Source organism: Brachyhypopomus gauderio, unplaced genomic scaffold, assembly GCF_052324685.1.
Source record: "Brachyhypopomus gauderio isolate BG-103 unplaced genomic scaffold, BGAUD_0.2 sc71, whole genome shotgun sequence".
Classification (NCBI taxonomy): domain Eukaryota; kingdom Metazoa; phylum Chordata; class Actinopteri; order Gymnotiformes; family Hypopomidae; genus Brachyhypopomus; species Brachyhypopomus gauderio.
The window spans coordinates 654,309-674,317 of NW_027506892.1; the positions used below are offsets into that span (position 1 = coordinate 654,309).

Here is a 20,009-nt window from a genome sequence, read left to right on the forward strand (position 1 = left end):
GAAGTACTGTTGACCTGGTTGGGTTACCTGAATTCTGGATTACAGCTGTGAGGTGGTTCTGGCCACGGATGGCTTTGTCCTCCTGGGAGAAGGTGTCTTTTAGAGAGGAGACAGGCGGAGGTCTCCAGGGTCTCTGAGGCAGTGTGTTAACATATGCAGCTTGGAAGCACACTGTGCCATAACCCTGCAGTGTTCATACAGCTTGAGCTTGGAATTCCACAACAAGATCAACTCTGAACTCCAGTGACCTCATTCTGCACATGGCCAAAAAGAGCCTCACAGAGACTGATGTACTCTCTCTCTCTCTGTGTGCGGTGTAGAGTGTGTGGTGTAGAGTGTGTGGTGTGGAGTGTGTGGTGTAGAATGTGTGGTGTTTGGTGTGGTGTAGAATGTGTGGTGTGGAGTGTGGTATGTGGTGTAGAGTGTGTGTGTGGTGTAGAGTGTGTGGTGTGGTGTGTGGTGCGGTGTGTGTGGTGTAGAGTGTGTCGTGTGGAGTGGTGAAGAGTGTGTGGTGTAAAGAGTGGAGTGTGTGGTGTAGAGTGTGTGGTGTGTCTGGTGTAGAGTGTGTGGTGTAGAGTGTGTGGTGTAAAGAGTGGAGTGTGTGGTGTAGAGTGTGTGGTGTGGTATGGAGTGTGTGGTGTGGAGTGGGTGGAGTAGAGTGTGTGTGGTGTAAAGAGTGGAGTGTGTGGTGTGGTGTGGAGTGTAGAGTGTGTGGTGTGGTGTGTGGTGTGGGGGTGTGGTGTAGAGTGTGTGGTGTAGAGTGTGGTGTAGAGTGTGTGGTGTGGGGGTGTGGTGTAGAGTGTGTGGTGTTTGGTGTGGTGTGGAGTGTGTGGTGTGGTGTAGGGTGTGTGGTGTAGTGTAGAGTGTGTGGTGTGGTGTAGAGTGTGTGGTGTGATGTAGGGTGTGGTGTGGTGTAGGGTGTGTGGTGTAGAGTGTGGGGTGTGTGATGTGGAGTGTGTGGTGTAGAGTGTGTGGTGTAGTGTGGGGTGTGTGATGTGTGGTGTGAAGTGTGTGGTGTGGTGTAGAGTGTGTGGTGTGGTGTGTGTGGTGTAAAGTGTGTGGTGTGTAGAGTGTGGTGTGTGTTGTGCAGTGTGTGGTGTCGAGTGTGTGGTGTAGAGTGTGTAGTGTGGGGTAGAGTGTGTGGTGTAGAGTATGTGGTGTGGTGTAGAGTGTGTGGTGTGGAGTGTGTGGTGTGGTGTAGGGTGTGTGGTGTAGTGTGTGATGTGTGGTGTAGAGTGTGGGGTGTGTGGTGTAGAGTGTGTGGTGTGGTGTAGTGTGTGGTGTAGAGTGTGTGGTGTGTGATGTGTGGTGTAGAGTGTGTGGTGTGGGGTGTGTGATGTGTGGTGTGGAGTGTGTGGTGTGGTGTAGAGTGTGTGGTGTGGAGTTTGTGGTGTAGACTGTGGTGTGTGTGATGTGTGGTCTAGAGTGTGTGTGGTCTAGAGTGCGTGTGTGGTGTGGGGTGTGTGATGTGGAGTGTGTGGTGTGGTGTAGAGTGTGTGGTGTAGTGTGGGGTGTGTGATGTGTGGTGTGAAGTGTGTGGTGTGGTGTAGAGTGTGTGGTGTGGAGTGTGTGGTGTGGTGTAGAGTGTGTGGTGTGGGGTGTGGTGTAGAGTGTGTGGTGTGGGGTGTGTGATGTGGTGTAGAGTCTGTGGCGTGGTGTAGAGTGTGTGGTGTGGGGTGTGTGGTGTGGTGTAGTGTGTGTGGTGTAGAGTGTGTGGTGTGTGGTGTGGTGTAGAGTGTGGGGTGTGTGTAGAGTGTGGTCCACCTCAATCACATCTCCCATTCATTCAGGTGTAGTGTGTGGTGTGGTGTAGAGTGTGTGGTGTGGGGTGTGTGATGTGGTGTAGAGTGTGTGGTGTAGAGTGTGTGGCATGGTGAGAGTGTGGGGTGTGTGGTGTGGGGTGTGTGGTGTAGAGTGTGTGGTGTGTGTGTAGAGTGTGTGGTGTGTGGTCCACCTCAATCACATCTCCCATTCATTCAGCTCCTGGACAGAAACACAAGCTCCCTTTCAAAAATCAATGCAGAATTAATCAACAGTCAGTGTGCATGTTCGGGCCAGTGTTGATGACATCATAAGTGCATGTTCGGGCCAGTGTTGATGACATCATTAGTGCACAGTAAATGAATGTGGTGGTGAAACCTTATTTCTGCACGACGTTCATATTACAAAATGAAGCTGAAGAAGTTACATGGTGTTTTTCTGCTGATCCTGGGTCTGTGTGCGTGGTCGTGTCCATGGTATCCTGAAGCTTGACCCCTGTTTCTGCTGATCCTGGGTCTGTGTGCGTGGTCATGTCCATGGTATCCTGAAGCTTGACCCCTGTTTCTGCTCCGCGTTTTGCAAGTAATGAAGGTGCAGTGTGAGAAAGTTGCTGTGCTGTGAGTGAAACCTCCTTATCACCTAGAGATCAGTGTGAGAGGATGGATGATTAACCCTAACCCGTGGGTAAAGGTGGAACTGAAGCGGTGATGACCAGCGTGCCGCTCTGACCCCTGTGCAGTCTGCTTCCTCAGGACAGAGACCCAGGGGGCAAATCTAACCCCAGCAAAGAGCAGTGCTCAGAAGAGCCCCAGCAGACCCCAGCCGGCCTGGTTAAAGGGGCGTGGAGATGCTGACCCGGGCTGAGAACCTTGTCGTGTGCTCTCAGAGAACGTGGCATCATGTCACCCCACAACGGTGATCCAATCAGGGCCAGAAGACCACGCTTCATGTTCCTGCAGACCAAGGAGATGTGCTGTAATTATGGGATTTACAATGACCTTTGGACTCCTGTGTGGGTCACACTCCATCTCAGATGATAAACTGTGTGTGTGTGTGTGTGCGAGTGCGTATGTGTACGTGTGAGAGCTCGTGTGAGTCCAGCGTAATACTGTGGGAGTTGTTGGTGTCTCTGGAAAGGCACCAGTGAAAGCAGCTCTCCTGTGCCAGGGAATACCAGGACCACAGACCAGGGAACTCTGGGACCACAGACCAGGGAACTCTGGGACCACAGACCAGGGAACGCCAGGACCACAGACCAGGGAACTCTGGGACCACAGACCAGGGAACTGTGGGACCACAGGAACTGCACTTGTGTTGTTTTGGCTCCAGCAGTGTTCGAGTGGATGTAGGGGTCTATGTTTGATCAGGCTAGTAACGATGTCGATGCTTCTGCTGACCCTAGCAGGCTGATTGTCCCTAAATTGGTCTGGATGTTGGATGGTAAGGATGAATGCTCTCATGGTGTCTCGTGTCTCATGTCCTCTCACGGTAGCTGGGGCTGCTCACCTGACCCATGTCACTTGATCTTATCATGAAGCTCTTTCCCCCGTTTGTCATCTTGCTCCTCGTCACATTCCAGTTCACCACCAGGTGTGTAGAGTTATTAACCCTGTTAGCAGGCAGGCTTTGCAGTCAGTGTGCTACTGAAATCATATTCTATATAGACTGTGAATGTTCTCAACCTATGTTGGGTTGGGATGGAGTCTCCCAGGGAAACTATCCCAGGGTGATGGTGATGATGATGGTGATGATGGTGGTGGTGTTGGTGATGGTGTTGTGATGATGGTGGTGGTGTGGGTGGTGATGGTGATGATGATGGTGGTGGTGGTGGTGGTGGTGATGATGGTGATGGTGTTGTGATGATGGTGGTGGTGGTGGTGATGGTGTTGGTGTTGTTGTGATGGTGTTGTGATGATGGTGTTGGTGGTGTTGTGATGATGGTGGTGGTGTGGTGTTAGTATTGTTGTGATGATGATGGTGTTGGTGGTGGTGGTGTTGTGATGATGGTGGTGGTGGTGATGGTGGTGATGGTGTTGTGATGATGGCGGGGGTGGTGATGGTGTTGGTGTTGTTGTGATGGTGTTGTGATGATGGTGTTGGTGGTGTTGTGATGATGGTGGTGGTGTGGTGTTAGTATTGTTGTGATGATGATGGTGGTGGTGGTGGTGATGGTGTTGTGATGATGGTGGTGGTGGTGGTGATGGTGTTGTGATGATGGTGGTGATGGTGTTGGTGGTGATGGTGTTGTGATGATGGTGGTGTTGGTGGTGGTGATGGTGGTGGTGGTGATGGTGGTGGTGTTGTGATGATGGTGGTGGTGTGGTGTTAGTATTGTTGTGATGATGATGGTGTTGGTGGTGATGGTGTTGTGATGATGGTGGTGGTGGTGATGGTGGTGATGGTGTTGTGATGATGGTGGTGGTGTGGTGTTAGTATTGTTGTGATGATGATGGTGGTGGTGGTGGTGGTGATGGTGGTGATGGTGTTGTGATGATGGTGGTGATGGTGTTGGTGGTGATGGTGTTGTTGTGATGGTGTTGTGATGATGGTGTTGGTGGTGTTGTGATGGTGGTGTTGGTGGTGGTGTTGTGATGATGGTGGTGTTGGTGGTGGTGATGGTGGAGGCGGTGGTGATGGTGGTGGTGTTGTGATGATGATGGTGGTGTTGGTGGTGATGTTGTGATGATGGTGGTGTTGGTGGTGATGGTGGAGGTGGTGGTGATGGTGGTGGTGTGGTGTTAGTATTGTTGTGATGATGATGGTGGTGGTGGTGGTGATGGTGTTGTGATGATGGTGGTGGTGGTGGTGATGGTGGTGATGGTGTTGTGATGATGGTGTTGGTGGTGGTGGTGTTGGTGGTGGTGGTGTTGTGATGATGGTGGTGTTGGTGGTGGTGATGGTGGTGGTGTGGTGTTAGTATTGTTGTGATGATGATGGTGTTGGTGGTGGTGGTGATGGTGTTGTGATGATGGTGGTGGTGGTGATGGTGGTGATGGTGGTGGTGGTGGTGATGGTGGTGATGGTGTTGTGATGATGGTGGTGATGGTGTTGGTGGTGATGGTGTTGGTGTTGTTGTGATGGTGTTGTGATGATGGTGTTGTGATGGTGGTGTTGGTGGTGGTGTTGTGATGATGGTGGTGTTGGTGGTGGTGATGGTGGTGGTGGTGTGGGTGGTGATGGTGGTGGTGATGTTGTTGGTGTTGTGATGATGGTGGTGGTGGTGGTGATGGTGTTGGTGGTGATGGTGTTGGTGTTGTTGTGATGGTGTTGTGATGATGGTGTTGGTGGTGTTGTTGGTGTTGTGATGATGGTGGTGGTGGTGGTGGTGGTGTTGTTGGTGGTGTTGTGATGATGGTAGTGGTGGTGGTGTGTGGTGATGGTGATGGCGGTGGTGATGGTGGAGGTGGTGGTGGTGATGGTGGAGGTGGTGGTGATGGTGGTGGTGTTGTGATGATGGTGGTGGTGTTGGTGGTGATGTTGTGATGATGGTGGTGTTGGTGGTGGTGATGGTGGAGGTGGTGGTGATGGTGGTGGTGTTGTGATGATGGTGGTGGTGTGGTGTTAGTATTGTTGTGATGATGATGGTGTTGGTGGTGATGGTGTTGTGATGATGGTGGTGGTGGTGATGGTAGTGATGGTGTTGTGATGATGGCGGGGGTGGTGATGGTGTTGGTGGTGATGGTGTTGGTGTTGTTGTGATGGTGTTGTGATGATGGTGTTGGTGGTGTTGTTGGTGTTGTGATGATGGTGGTGGTGGTGGTGGTGGTGTTGTTGGTGGTGTTGTGATGATGGTAGTGGTGGTGGTGTGTGGTGATGGTGATGGCGGTGGTGATGGTGGAGGTGGTGGTGGTGATGGTGGAGGTGGTGGTGATGGTGGTGGTGTTGTGATGATGATGGTGGTGTTGGTGGTGGTGATGGTGGAGGTGGTGGTGATGGTGGTGGTGTGGTGTTAGTATTGTTGTGATGATGATGGTGGTGGTGGTGGTGATGGTGTTGTGATGATGGTGGTGGTGGTGGTGATGGTGTTGGTGGTGTGATGATGGTGGTGTTGGTGGTGGTGATGGTGGTGGTGTTGTGATGATGGTGGTGGTGTGGTGTTAGTATTGTTGTGATGATGATGGTGTTGGTGGTGGTGGTGATGGTGTTGTGATGATGGTGGTGGTGGTGATGGTGGTGATGGTGTTGTGATGATGGCGGGGGTGGTGATGGTGTTGGTGTTGTTGTGATGGTGTTGTGATGATGGTGTTGGTGGTGTTGTGATGGTGGTGTTGTGATGATGGTGGTGGTGGTGTTGTGATGGTGTTGTTGTGATGGTGTTGTGATGATGGTGTTGGTGGTGTTGTGATGATGGTGGTGATGGTGTTGGTGGTGTTGTGATGGTGTTGTTGTGATGGTGTTGTGATGGTGGTGTTGTGATGATGGTGGTGGTGGTGTTGGTGGTGGTGGGTGGGGGTGTTATCATTCTTCTTTTTCCTGCATGACCCATAAATCATGATAGTATATGAGGTGCGTGTCTTGCAGCATGACAGTTCCTATGGAGATATATCCTGCAGTATGAACAGTCAGGATGTCTTTCCTCCTCTGGCATTTGTCCTGCATTTAGTTAAAGCAGAATACAAATTAATAATTTTTCATCTGTTTGTAGTGAACTCTGAATAAACTTTTGAAAAAAACAACAACACCTCAAAAAAGTTCTGACTGCGTTTCTTTAATGAAGACAACCAAAAATGACTGACACACTTCATGAACACGTTGACTCACTATACAGTATGAACACATGAGAATGGGGTGTGGGCAGTGTTAAAGTTTGAAGTGTCTCCCAACGTTGCTGCAGGACTCTTTCCGCCACTCCGGCGTGGGACCCGGCCGACCTCTCCCTCGTTAAGGAGGGTTAGTGTTCTTTCCATTTGCCCCATCAAGGACCTTTGAATGTGACGTGAATATCAAGTGGTCCTTTTAGCAGAGCGCCTGAAAAGCTGTTTAAACATTTAAATGCTACGCTTGAGCCCAGAAACGAGCTAGTTTGGTGACCGTGGAGATCTCGTATGATGTGTGGGGGTTTGTTACAGAGGTTAAGTTTTCAAGTCATTATATCGTCTTGTTTATGGAGGTGATATATGAGTTATCTATCTTTACTTAACTACCTGTCTATCTCTAACACACTTGTAAAAAGCATTTCAATGGTTAGAAACTTTGTTCTACTTATATGTCATGCTGACATAGTTCTTACCACATGTGGTAACTGCAGTTGACTGATTTATTCATGTGTAAAAAATGTAACAGCCTCTTGCGGTAGAAATAATTCTAATATTATTACAATTTCTAATATTTCTAATATTAGTGACTATATATATACTATATACTATATATACTACATATCTGGTGATTATGTTCACCATAATTCACAAATTATAAATATAAAAGTTGCTTTTTAAATTTATATTTCTACTAAGTGCTAATTCTTTCCTTCTCCCATTAAAGTCATTATATTGGGAGTCCCTCGTAGCATTCTGGGTGAAGAAACCCCATGGTGGTCATTAAGAATCAATCTCATTACATAATAAGGTTTCTAATGGCCAAGTTTCAAGGTACTTAAGGAGTTTTAGTGTACTAGGTCCTTTTCTCTGAACTAGTGCAGAAAACCTTCCAGTGGTGAGTAACTGAGCTAAGCTAAGCTAACCTCAGGGGATGATGATGGATTCCTGGCTACACACTGCATAACCTCTTGTCCATGGGGACATTAGCACGGTCACCGTGGATACAACCTTTCTTATTAACGTGTTTGCCTACACAAAAACTTCAGATGCTAAGCATGTTTTCTCATTGACAGGTACTGGTACTGTAGCCACTGAGGAGTTTATAGCTGTTTTAAATCAAAGCATTAACCTTGAACTCTTGCACTGTGCTGTCGTCTCCTGAAGCTCTGAACTACCGTGTCTGACTCTCACCTAGTTACGACGGCTGGAGATAGAGAGAACAGATATATCGTTCTGCACTGAGGAACGGAGGAGTGGGGGAATAGAGGAATAGAGGAGTGGAGGAATAGAGGAGTGGAGGAACTTTCTGCACTGTTGTCATGTTAAGGAAACCGTGGCAACCAGAGTTGAGCATGTGCTCTTATGCGGTGCGATCACGTGTGTCTCGTTTTCTCGTACCTCTCCATCTTTTTATTCATAGATGAGATGTTCTACTCCAGTCCAACATCCAGTTCTGGGTTTCGTAATCACCTGGAGTTAGTTGTGTATGATGGAGGGTTAGGGTGACAGTTGTACCTGGGTGGCTGTGACTTCCCCAGCGTGGATTTTGGGTTTGTGAGTTGAAATCGCCTGCACGTTCTTCAGTAGACGTGCCGTGCGAATGACGAGGCTTCGGATGTGTAAACAGATCCCGTTTCCTTCCTTGTGTGCGTGTATTCTCCGTCTGATTGGGTAATGTCATGGCAGGATCCATCACACTCCTCTTCCTCCTCTTCCTCCTCCTGCAGGAGATGTGCAGCGGCTGATCTGAGATATGGCAACGCAGGCCAGGCAGTTCTACAGATCCCCGCTACCACACCGTGTCCACCCCTAGGCCCCGGGGACCCACCCTAGGCATCTGATTGTGCCCAGGCCCCCTGCACCCTCAACGGGCTTCCCGCTCACTGGGACTCCTGGCTTCACTTGGGCCCACCATGGGAGGATGCCTCTCCAAACCCAAACCAGGTGACTCCCACGGCTGCAGAACCCCAGCCAAACCCTCAGATCCTTAAATAACTGGCACTCGTTTCTCCTGCACATATAGGTCAGTCCCTCCACCTCCTCCATCCACCCCTCCCTCCACCCCTCCCTCCATCCCTTCCTCCATCTCTCCCTCCACCTCCTCCATCCACCCCTCCCTCCACCTCCTTCCTCCATCCCTTCCTCCATCTCTCCCTCCACCTCCTCCATCCACCCCTCCCTCCACCTCCTTCCTCCACCTCCTCCATCCACCCCTCCCTCCACCCCTCCCTCCACCTCCTTCCTCCACCTCCTCCATCCACCCCTCCCTCCACCCCTCCCTCCATCCCTTCCTCCATCTCTTCCTCCACCCCTCCCTCCATCCCTTCCTCCATCTCTTCCTCCACCCCTCCCTCCACCCCTCCCTCCACCTCTCCCTCCACCCCTTCCTCCATCTCTCCCTCCACCTCCTCCCTCCATCTCTCACTCCACCCCTCCCTCCACCTCCTCCCTCCATCTCTCACTCCACCACCCTGCCCCCAACTGCCTGTTGTGGCGTAACTTTCTTTTTTAGTTGATGCAGGAATTTTAATGCTCAGACTTGTTCTCCAGGCTTCATGGGGATTAGACAGTGAATTATGAACAGAGTGTTTGACTGTTTCACAGTGCATTGCTGGTCCTTACACCCCAAAAACAAAGAAACACTAGAGGACAGGAGTAAGTTGGTCCAACAGTGGCGTTATCTACAGAGCCATGCTGAGGTAGGGGCAGTGGACTTGGAGAAGAGAATCCTGAAGCTGTGAACCTCCCTCATCAAAAAACCCAAAAGATCTCCCAAAACAACCACAGTCATCAAATATGGGCCTAATCTCAGAACTAACGCTTGATGTTTTCAGTGAAGATGGTTTCTACTGAAATGCTTATTAATCAGGTATCTGATCTGCTCAGCACACGATCCTCTTCCCAGCTTTAGAAATGCAGCTGTACTAAAGGCCCTGACAAATGTCATGTATTGAGGCCTGTGATGAACCAGCCAGGTTGTCCAATAAATCAGGCTGCAGTAGAAATGTGTTTGGCCACTTTGTGGTATTATCAGTTATTTATATTCTGTGTGTGTGTGTGTGTGTGAGAGAGAGAGAGAGAGAGAGAGAGAGAGAGAGAGAGAGAGAGTAAGAAGGAATTTGGGATCAATAGATGAGGTTAATCATTAAATAAACAATTACACCAGTATAATTAGCTGTTTGAAACCAACACATTACACAGACATACATATATGTTTATCTTGTAAAATGAATCTCAGACAGGCGTGGTCTTTCTAGACCTGAGGGTGTGTGTACATGACAACGTGTCTCCAGACTCAAGGCCTGTGATCATTGGGTTGAAGACCCGGCTCTTGGTCTGAAGACGCAGCTCTCGGCCTGTGTCTCCTGCTCTGTGCAGTGTCAGGACTCACTAAGCTGTAGCAGACCACGCAACACCGGCTTTCTTTCTTCTTCACTGCTGGCTTGGTCGTCTTTTATGATTTTCCGTTGATTTTAATTAAGCTTTGCTCAGCAGGTGAGAATTCTCTCAGAGATTAAAGTCTAACACCCGGCTTCTCGCTGCATTCTTCCAGTCAGAGAGAGAAAACAGGTTCTGTGTGTGCTGCGGTAAAGCAACGTTACACAACAACCTTTCCTTGATATACTGTGTTCTGTGTTGAACACATTACAACATCATCTTTGCTCTGTGCACTTTAAAAGCAGTTTTTGACAATGCAGTTTTAGCCTCCAGATGCAAACAACCCTACATCCCAACAACCCGTGTCTAAATTCAAACGCTTGTGTTGTTCGTGCAAGTGTTCGCATTGAATGATTCAGAACCTGATTAAACTACATTTCACATATGATTTATTCATACCATAGCTGACCTGCCCCAAAATAGCTACGAATGGTGTCCAATAGTTGCAAAGACCGACTGGAGCAAACATGAACACGATCCAGCGTCTGTCACGTCTGTTCAGCGGTGATTACAACGGTAATTGTTAGAAACCCGACTTCATAACATCATTTTTAATCATTCAAAGAGTCGATCACAGTGGCTATGTGGACATTCATGCAGGGCAACTGTGCCCCAAATGTGGTCTTCAAAGCTGTAGTTGCAATAAGTGGGAAAGTTGTCTTTAGTGAAGTTGCTGGGTCATAGGTAGCCATCATAACCAAACGCAAACCTTTTATTAAACATGCAATGAAACGCACACAGTATGACTTTTATCAGTATCATAAATGCCACGAGGAGGCAAGAGCTGTCCATCAAATCAGATGGTAACCCTAACCCTGGCCTGATCTTTGACCCTTCCCTTTTTCACAGTTGAGGTCAAGGTTGAACTCACCCTCCTGGAGAAGGAGAAGGAGGCGGAGCTGATGTCTCCGAACGGCAAGGCCAGCCCGTTCTCGGAGTGCCGGCCCAACGGGTCGCTGGGTCACTGCTCAGACGACGAGGCTTCCGCACCGCGCCCCAACCACAAACCCCGAGACTACATCGAGGCGGCGGTGTGTCACGTGAAGGACCTGGAGAACGATCAGTAAGACCCTGATGTGGCCCGAACGTGGTGTGTCGTGTAATGCGAGTGTTCCTATGGAGGTTTCTTTAACGGGTCGATTCCAGAGCCCACGGGCTTCTACATGTGGACATCACAGCGCATGAAAATGACGTGACGTTTCTGTTCTTTCCTCCGTCATCTGTGACGGTGCATGATAGTGGGAACTGACTGTGTGGGTGTGTGTGTGTGTGTGTGTGTGTGTGGGTGGGTGTGTGTGTGTGTGTGTCTGTGTGTCGGTGTGTGTGTGTGTGTGTCTGTCTGTCTGTGTGTCTGTCTGTGTGTGTGTGTGTGTGTCGGTGTCGGTGTGGGTGTGGGTGTGAGTGTGTGTGTGTGTGTGTGTGTGTGTGTGTGGGTGGGTGGGTGGTTGTGTGTGTGTGTGTCTGTGGGTGGGTGTGAGTGTGTGTCTGTGGGTGTGTGTATGTGTGTGTGGGTGGGTGCGTGTGTGTGTGTGTGTGTGCGTGTGTGTGTATGTGGGTGGGTGGTTGGGTGTGGGCATATACTTCATCAGATATCCCTGTGATTATCAGCGCTGGTTAATCTGGATGTAATCTGATACTGCACTAATTCTGAGGTGACGTGTCATCACTGGTTTTCCACACCTTGGTGATTTAAGCTCAGCACCATGTGGTTTAGTTATTTTTCCTCTTTAACATTTCAACATTTAAAATAGAATTTTGTTGAACCAACGTGGCTCGTATAAACAAGCTAAATACTATTTTTGTACATGATTCTTTTTCTTCTCCACTGGGCACTGAACAGCTGGAGTGTGTTGTGTAGACCTCCTGGTCGTCTGGAGTGTGTTGTGTAGACCTCCTGGTTGTCTTCATCAAATGTTCTCCTGCTCTTCCTGTCAGAGTCGTAGCTCGTTTGAAAACACTAGCTTGTACTGACAAACCCTGCTAAAAGAAGCTCTGTTATAATGAGATCTCGTTCATAATGAGGATATGGTGATTGGTTAGTAGGATAATTAAATATCTCTCCCCTTCTGTGATTGGTTACTTAATGTAATGTAATGTAATATAATACTGATTGTTTTATTGACGTCTGAAGTCTTCTGAAAATGTTGATACATTGCCCAACTCTATTTTTATTTGATAAACTAAAAGATGTCAATAGTTCTCTTTTGATTACTGTGGCAGGGTTAAGTTTAGGTGTAGGCATTAGTTACCATAGTAATGGGTATAAGTATAGGCCCAGCAATTCTCAGCAACAGCAATATATTCAATAGAAACACCCCTCTCTCTCTGTCTCTCTCTTCCTCCCTCTTTCCCTCTCTATCTCTCTCTTCCTCTCAATTCCTCCTTCGCTCCCTCCCTCCCTCTCTCTCTCCCTCCCTCCCTCCCACCAGGATGCGTGAGGTAGATATGGGGATAGGCAGAGCGTTGCTCATTAAGGAACATGGAGAATTCTGGGCCATGGGACACAAGTGTCCCCACTACGGTGCTCCACTGGTTAAGGGTGAGTCCACTTGAGTTCATTGTCTCACTTTGTCCAGTCTGTCCTCTTCAGTGCTAAAGTGCTTTACCTGATGTAATTCAGTCTCTATTATCGAAAAGACTATTTGGTGATTGTCTTACACACAGGGCTTTATCTCTCCTGCAGTCATTCTTATCTGACTGGGGATCTGACTGTTAGTCTTCACAAAATACTGCTGGGGACTGTGGTTGATAATTAGCTATCTTGGCACACTCTTGGCACTAGTGCTTAACCTACACTCGAAGTGTAAAGAGATGAGAAGTGGTTTTAGAGCACAAAGGCCTTCATACAGTACGTTTACATTTACAATCCCTTGGGCTGTGCATTATGGGTAGTGTGACCTGAAAGGTCATCGTGTTGTTGGCAGGGGTTCTTTCTAAAGGGCACGTGCGATGCCCATGGCACGGAGCCTGCTTCAACATCGCCACAGGAGACATCGAGGACTTTCCTGGCCTAGACAGTCTCCCCACCTTCCAGGTAACACCTGTTTGTTCTGAGAACTCTGGGCTGTGGTTTTGGACTGTACTGAAAGAGGTTGAAGATAAGAAAAGACAAAGATGAAAGCCGGAGAAGGTTAATGAGGGCAGGAGAGACTCCGTCTCATGACAGGTCCATGACATTTAGCCTCTTTTTTGACACAGGTCAGAGTTGAAAAGGACAAGGTGATTATACGGGCAAACAAGCAGGTAAAATTATCTTACTCTATGAGTCTCCTATTGGCTGGTCTGGGCATGTGCTTTAGGTCAGTGTGTGTGTGTGTGTGTGTGTGTGTGTGTGTGTGTGTGTGTGTGTGTGTGTGTGTGTGTGTGTGTGTGTGTGTGTGTGTTGGGGGGGTGTTGAGAGTGAAAAGTTAATCAGCATGGCAGGAAGTGGCAGTTAGTGTAGTTATTTCATTATCTCTCTCAGGCTCTCCAGACACAGAGGAGGTCAAAGGCCACAGTGAAGTGTTCCGCCGTCATCAACTCCAGCAGCAGTTTCAGCCATGTGCTCATCATCGGATCAGGTCAGGACACAGCTGGCCCAACACCACCAGCTCTACCAAACTGCCCAACACCACCAGCTCTACCAAACTGCCCAAAACCATCAGCTCTACCAAACTGCCCAACACCATCAGCTCTACCAAACTGCCCAAAACCATCAGCTCTACCAAACTGCCCAACACCACCAGCTCTACCAAACTGCCCAACACCATCAGCTCTACCAAACTGCCCAACACCATCAGCTCTACCAAACTGCTGCACTACAAACTACTACTACAGCTCTTATTTCATAAGGGGTTGAGATGGGGCCATATGAAGTTTCTGGAATGACTTCAAAAAGTGTTTCATATGTTTCACAACTTTATTTTCTTGATTACATAGTTTTTTGTCTGAAATGTGCAATGACAAATACCTTTAAGGTGTTTTCTATTCATATAAATATCATTCTTTCATATAATTCATTCATATAAATATATAAGTGTGTAGGGTAGTGTAGTATAATATAAGTGTGAAATCACCTCAGAGTAGGACTATATTTACTTGTCCTTTAGTGAGACTGAGGTGTATTCTCTCTCCCCCTCTCTCTCCCTCTCTCTCTTCCTCTCTCTATCTCTCTCTCTCTCTCTCTCTCAGGTCCTGCTGCGTTGGTGTGTGCTGAGACGCTGAGACAGGAGGGCTTCACCGATCGTATCGTCATGTTCACCGTAGACAAGCACCCCCCCTATGACAGGCCTAAACTGAGTAAGGTTTGTACAGCGTGACATGACCACACACCCTAGTTGGGGGAGGGGGGGGGCAGCCAGGAAACACACGCTGTTCCTCGTCTACACCGTCCTTCTGCTAATGTGTGTTAATACTGCCGCTGCTAATGTGTGTTAATACTGCTGCTGCTAATGTGTGTTAATACTGCCGCTGCTAATGTGTGTTAATACTGCCGCTGCTAATGTGTGTTAATACTGCCGCTGCTCTAGTCATGAAAGTCCTTCTTCTTTTAGCGTCTCTTGAATGATTTTGTCTTTCTAGTCGTTAGAGAGCACAGCCGAGCAGCTTCAGCTGCGTTCGATGGAGTTCTTTCAGACCCACGACATCGAGCTCTTCCTGGAGAAGGAGGTGAGCCCGACCATACATGTGAGCACCAGCGAGCGTGTGCAGCCCGGTGCATGCTGGGTAACAGCCGCCATAACTGAGAGGACGGCTCAGTTCTTCAGATGTCAGTAGGCATCATCCTCCCCGAGCTGGTGTACAGTGTATATGTCTCCTGCAGGCCGTGTCCCTCGACATAAAGACGAAGACAGTGACGTTTCAGGATGGCTATAAAATGGAATACAGGAAACTCTTCATTGCAACAGGAAGCAGGTAGGAAGCAACAGGAAGCAGGTAGGAAGCAACAGGAAGCAGGTAGCCTAAGGATAATCAGTCCTAATCAAGCTGCTTCCTGGAGTGCACAGAGCTGGTGGTTGGATCTCTTGTCCAAACATATCAAGCCATCTTCACGAACATGAATTAGTTCCTCACAAAAAGCACTACCAACAACAACAAAAACATTCAGCTGTGCGGACATGTTTAAAGTAGTCACAGACTAACTCCACTGACGAAAAACACATGAATGGGGAAAAGGTGTGAAAGGAAGACAGGAAGATAGGTAGAATATATAGAGGTATAATTCTAGATGCCCTGTCTTCTGACACAAAGAATATGCATTTCAGACCTTTACCGGTTTTAGCTGCAAGTTGACAGTCTTCACGTCTCCTTTTTTATGTTGTAAGCAAATACATCCACCCTGCCTGAGACAGAGGGTAGGTGGGGGAGGGTAGGTGATGGAGGGTAGGTGGGGAGGGTAGGTGGGGGAGGGTAGGTGATGGAGGGTAGGTGGGGGAGGGTAGGTGGGGGAGGGTAGGTGATGGAGGGTAGGTGATGGAGGGTAGGTGGGGGAGGGTAGGTGGGGGAGGGTAGGTGATGGAGGGTAGGTGGGGGAGGGTAGGTGATGGAGGGTAGGTGGGGGAGGGTAGGTGGGGGAGGGTAGGTGATGGAGGGTAGGTGGGGGAGGGTAGGTGGGGGAGGGTAGGTGATGGAGGGTAGGTGGGGGAGGGTAGGTGATGGAGGGTAGGTGGGGGAGGGTAGGTGGGGGAGGGTAGGTGATGGAGGGTAGGTGGGGGAGGGTAGGTGATGGAGGGTAGGTGGGGGAGGGTAGGTGGGGGAGGGTAGGTGATGGAGGGTAGGTGATGGAGGGTAAGTGGGGAGGGTAGGTGGGGAGGGTAGGTGGGGGAGGGTAGGTGATGGAGGGTAGGTGGGGGAGGGTAGGTGGGGAGGGTAGGTGGGGAGGGTAGGTGATGGAGGGTAGGTGATGGAGGGTAAGTGGGGAGGGTAGGTGGGGAGGGTAGGTGGGGGAGGGTAGGTGGGGAGGGTAGGTGGGGAGGGTAGGTGATGGAGGGTAGGTGGGGAGGGTAGGTGGGGAGGGTAGGTGATGGAGGGTAGGTGATGGAGGGTAAGTGGGGAGGGTAGGTGGGGGAGGGTAGGTGGGGGAGGGTAGGTGCGGGAGGGTAGGTGGGGGAGGGTAGGTGGGGCAACGTGACAGAAACTCTGAACAAACACTACTCCATCAGTGCATAAACAGGGGCTCAAACGCAGTCAGCTGTAATCATGCGTGTAGACCTGCAGTAGCTGCTTAACGGAGAGGTGTTCCCTCACTCTGTCTCTCTCTGCCTTTAAAGACCCAGGACCATAAATTACAAAGGCAAAGACATAGGCAACGTATTCCACCTAAGAACTCCTGAAGATGCTAACAGCATAGCCAGACTGGCCAGCAGCAGGAACGCTGTCATCGTGGGAACCTCCTTTATTGGTGAGATTCAGGACACGTTTGAATATGACTGTAGTATTTCCTCTTTGTCTTCTGAAATCCACACATATCAGATTAGTAATACTAGAGACTGAATGCATTACAAAGTCTGTAAACAGTAAGTAAATAGATTAAGTAGAAGTGTGTGAATATGTAAATGTGCAGACTGTATTTCATACAAAGTCTAAGTGCTTGTGGTAATGAAGTCTGAAATAAGTTTTGCTCACCAGTGGTTATAGAATTATAATCTAAATTGCCTGTGCTGGTGACGTAGTGCGACTAGAGTTGTGTACCGCATGTTCAGGTGTGTAGGCTAATGTACCTGGGCTCAGGTTTGAAGCTAGGGCGTGTGGTTCTTGTGCAGGTATGGAGGTGGCTGCAGCTCTGACAGATAAAGCCCACTCTGTGTCCGTCATCGGCGTCGACGCCGTGCCGTTCCGTAAAGCCCTCGGCGAGAAAGTAGGAAAATCTGTGATGAAGGTGGGAGAAAACACGGGCCCTAGTGTACTACGTTCGTTTGTTCATTCATCTTTCATTCATCCATCCATCCATCTCCATCAGTTTTAACTCATGATCTGAAAGGCTTGTAAAGGATATACTTACACTATATGCACTTTTCTGGAGATACTCTCTTGCATACTTGCAAACATACCGTACTTACCCAAAACCCTAGTAGCCAAAACAATCGAATGTAATGTAGATATGTGGATGGCTGATGAGAAATGAGATATTCTTAGAGGAGGAAGTGGAAGAGCGAGAACACGATCGTCTTGTAAGCTCTTCCAGAACACGACACCAGGCTGGTTTTAGGTGTTTGCCTCCAGCAGAACACCTAAAAGAGAGTGTCAGCAGGAATCGCCAGCTATTGTAACGTGTGTAAATCATAGGCAGGGGGGAAGCGCTGAAAAGTTTCATCTGGGTTTTTCTGAGCCTTGTCAGTGCAGACAGACCAGGAGAGAGCTGAGCCAAAACCTTAGACCCAACACAGGCAGAGGTCACACAGCTAAAGCTTTAACCTTAGACCCAACACAGGCAGAGGTCACACAGCTAAAGCTATAACCTTAGCCCCAACACATGCAAAGGTAACACAGCTAAAGCTATAACCTTAGACCCAACACAGGCAAAGGTCACACAGCTAAAGCTTTAACCTTAGACCCAACACAGGCAGAGGTCACACAGCTAAAGCTATAACCTTAGCCCCAACACGTGCAAAGGTCACACAGCTAAAGCTTTAACCTTAGCCCCAACACAGGCAAAGATCACACAGCTAAAGCTTTAACCTTAGCCCCAACACAGGCAAAGGTCACACAGCTAAAGCTTTAACCTTAGCCCCAACACAGGCAGAGGTCACACAGCTAAAGCTATAACCTTAGCCCCAACACGTGCAAAGGTCACACAGCTAAAGCTTTAACCTTAGCCCCAACACAGGCAAAGGTCACACAGCTAAAGCTTTAACCTTAGCCCCAACACAGGCAAAGGTCACACAGCTAAAGCTTTAACCTTAGACCCAACACAGGCAAAGGTCACACAGCTAAAGCTATAACCTTAGACCCAACACAGGCAAAGGTCACACAGCTAAAGCTTTAACCTTAGACCCAACACAGGCAGAGGCTGTTTATGTGTGTGGCACCATATGGGAGACGTGAGGTAGTGGGTGAGAGTGATGAGACAGACTTAATTTGACACCTCTTAGAGGGACATGGACATGAGTTAAAGATGATGACACTTAACAACATTCGCCAAGACTTCCACCCAGAATGGGTGGAGTATTTCAATTCTTTTCTTGGTGTAAATAGGTGGAGAATTTCAGTTTTCCTGGTGTGAATGGGTGGAGTATTTCAGTGCTTTTCCTGGTGTAAATGGTGTCTGTTGTGAGGGGCTTGACCGTGTGTTGCTCTTTCCTGTGGCAGCTGTTCGAGGGGAACAGGGTCAAGTTCTACATGCTGAACGAGGTGTCAGAGATGCGAGGTCATCACGGACAGGTATTCAGGAAGTGAGAGAAACGGTGGCACTGCCGGATAGGACATAAGCCCTCTCTCCCTCTCCCTCTCTCTTTCTTCCTCTCACTCCCTCCCTCTCCCTCTCTCTCCCTCCCTCTCTCTCTTCCTCTCTCTCCCTCCCTCTCTCTCCCTCTCTCTCTTCCTCTCACTCCCTCCCTCTCTCTCCCTCCCTCTCCCCCTCTATCCCTTTTTCTTTCTTATTCTGTGAGTGTCTCTCAGCCAGGGGCTGTGTAAGTAAACCGTAGCAGCGTGGTAATATCTGCTGTACTGTACTGCTTCTAACAGTACAGCTTTCTTACAAGGAGAACTTGGTGGCCTCTGAAACCAAGACACAACGACAATCTAATAATCAGTTTATATTAAACACTGTTTCCTGGGTGATATGTTACTAGGGAAACTGAAAAATGTCTCATAACACCAGTATGCACTAAAATTGGCCTGAGATTACAATAACAGTAGACTGTAATAATAGTATTGAATAAGGTGCTAAGAGAATGGCTTCAGCAGAACTTGAGCTCTGGTTCACGATTATGTTTTTTGTTTTGTCTTGACAGTTAAAAGAAGTTGTTCTGAAAAGCGGGAAGGTTTTAAGAGCGGATGTGTGCGTCATCGGCACGGGTGAGTGCCCGCCGTCTCTCTCTGTTAGCCTGATCCTGCACGTTGGCACTGGCCCAGAGTGAACGTTATCACCATCTTATGCTTCAACGATGAAAGTGCTGAATGTTAATGACACGGTGGTCTCACGCGTCTACAGGTTCAAGTCCTGCCACTGCGTTCCTCAAACAGAGTGGAGTTCACATGGACTCGAAGGGATTCATCACAGTCAACAAGGCAGAGATTCACTATACACCTCCATATAGTCTTAATATACGAACCCACCTGCGTCCTCCGTGTACCTTTGAACTGAGTGAACACTCTCACTGGCACAGTCTGTTTTGTTGTGCATTTCTTTTTTGGCTTGGGGATGTTTACAAGCGTCTGCTGTGTTTTTGTTCAGATGATGCAGACCAGCGTGGACGGAGTGTTTGCCGGCGGCGATGTTGTAACGTTCCCATTGGCCCTGCGTGGCAATAAGAAAGTGAACATTCCTCATTGGCAGATGGCCCATGTCCATGGTACACGCTCAGACATCCGGATCTCGGCTCCGCCCACAACACCTCCTTCCTTCGTTATAGCAAATAGAGACGCTTTACTGGATTGTTATGCATATACTGAAGTGGTAATGGTCTCAGTTCAGCCTTAAAAAGATACCTGCTAACACTTAATCTTAATCTGCAGGGAGGGTTGCAGCTCTGGGCATGATGGGTAAAGATTCGGAGATTAGAACGGTGCCGTATTTCTGGAGCGCTATGTTTGGAAAAAGCATTCGCTACGCAGGTGAGGAAGAGTCACTTCATCTGTGTAGTTTGTGTAGTATAAGAAGAGGTGATGCAGTGCCATTCTGACATGCTGAAAACACGCCCAGGTTACGGCGAAGGCTTTGACGATGTCATCATCCAGGGAGATTTGGATGAGCTGAAGTTCGTGGCCTTCTATACCAAGTGAGCAAACATAACGTAAAAAAATTAATCTACTGAAATCCGAGGTATCAGAAACAGTGTTTACCTCACTGGCAGTGACGTATAAATTCAGGGTCCAGAACCTGGCCAGAACCAGGCCTGATCTATCACACCCATC

General features: G+C 48.7%; 1 protein-coding gene across 3 annotated transcripts in view; it reads left to right on the forward strand.

Annotated features, from left to right (window-relative positions):
• aifm3 (AIF family member 3) overlaps positions 1 to 20,009 on the forward strand; it is a 31,437-nt gene that overhangs the window by 1,264 nt on the left and 10,164 nt on the right. For all 3 annotated transcript variants that reach the window (XM_076989858.1, XM_076989857.1, XM_076989860.1), the window contains exons 2-18: positions 8,246 to 8,462; positions 10,806 to 11,019; positions 12,386 to 12,495; positions 12,881 to 12,990; positions 13,155 to 13,199; positions 13,420 to 13,516; positions 14,127 to 14,239; positions 14,517 to 14,603; positions 14,758 to 14,849; positions 16,205 to 16,335; positions 16,697 to 16,812; positions 18,243 to 18,314; positions 18,887 to 18,950; positions 19,087 to 19,163; positions 19,330 to 19,447; positions 19,611 to 19,709; positions 19,798 to 19,873. In XM_076989858.1, the coding sequence (XP_076845973.1) occupies positions 8,432 to 8,462; positions 10,806 to 11,019; positions 12,386 to 12,495; positions 12,881 to 12,990; positions 13,155 to 13,199; positions 13,420 to 13,516; positions 14,127 to 14,239; positions 14,517 to 14,603; positions 14,758 to 14,849; positions 16,205 to 16,335; positions 16,697 to 16,812; positions 18,243 to 18,314; positions 18,887 to 18,950; positions 19,087 to 19,163; positions 19,330 to 19,447; positions 19,611 to 19,709; positions 19,798 to 19,873 (1,652 nt within the window). In that variant the 5' untranslated portion in view covers positions 8,246 to 8,431. The remainder of the gene's footprint in view (positions 1 to 8,245; positions 8,463 to 10,805; positions 11,020 to 12,385; positions 12,496 to 12,880; positions 12,991 to 13,154; positions 13,200 to 13,419; positions 13,517 to 14,126; positions 14,240 to 14,516; positions 14,604 to 14,757; positions 14,850 to 16,204; positions 16,336 to 16,696; positions 16,813 to 18,242; positions 18,315 to 18,886; positions 18,951 to 19,086; positions 19,164 to 19,329; positions 19,448 to 19,610; positions 19,710 to 19,797; positions 19,874 to 20,009) is intronic.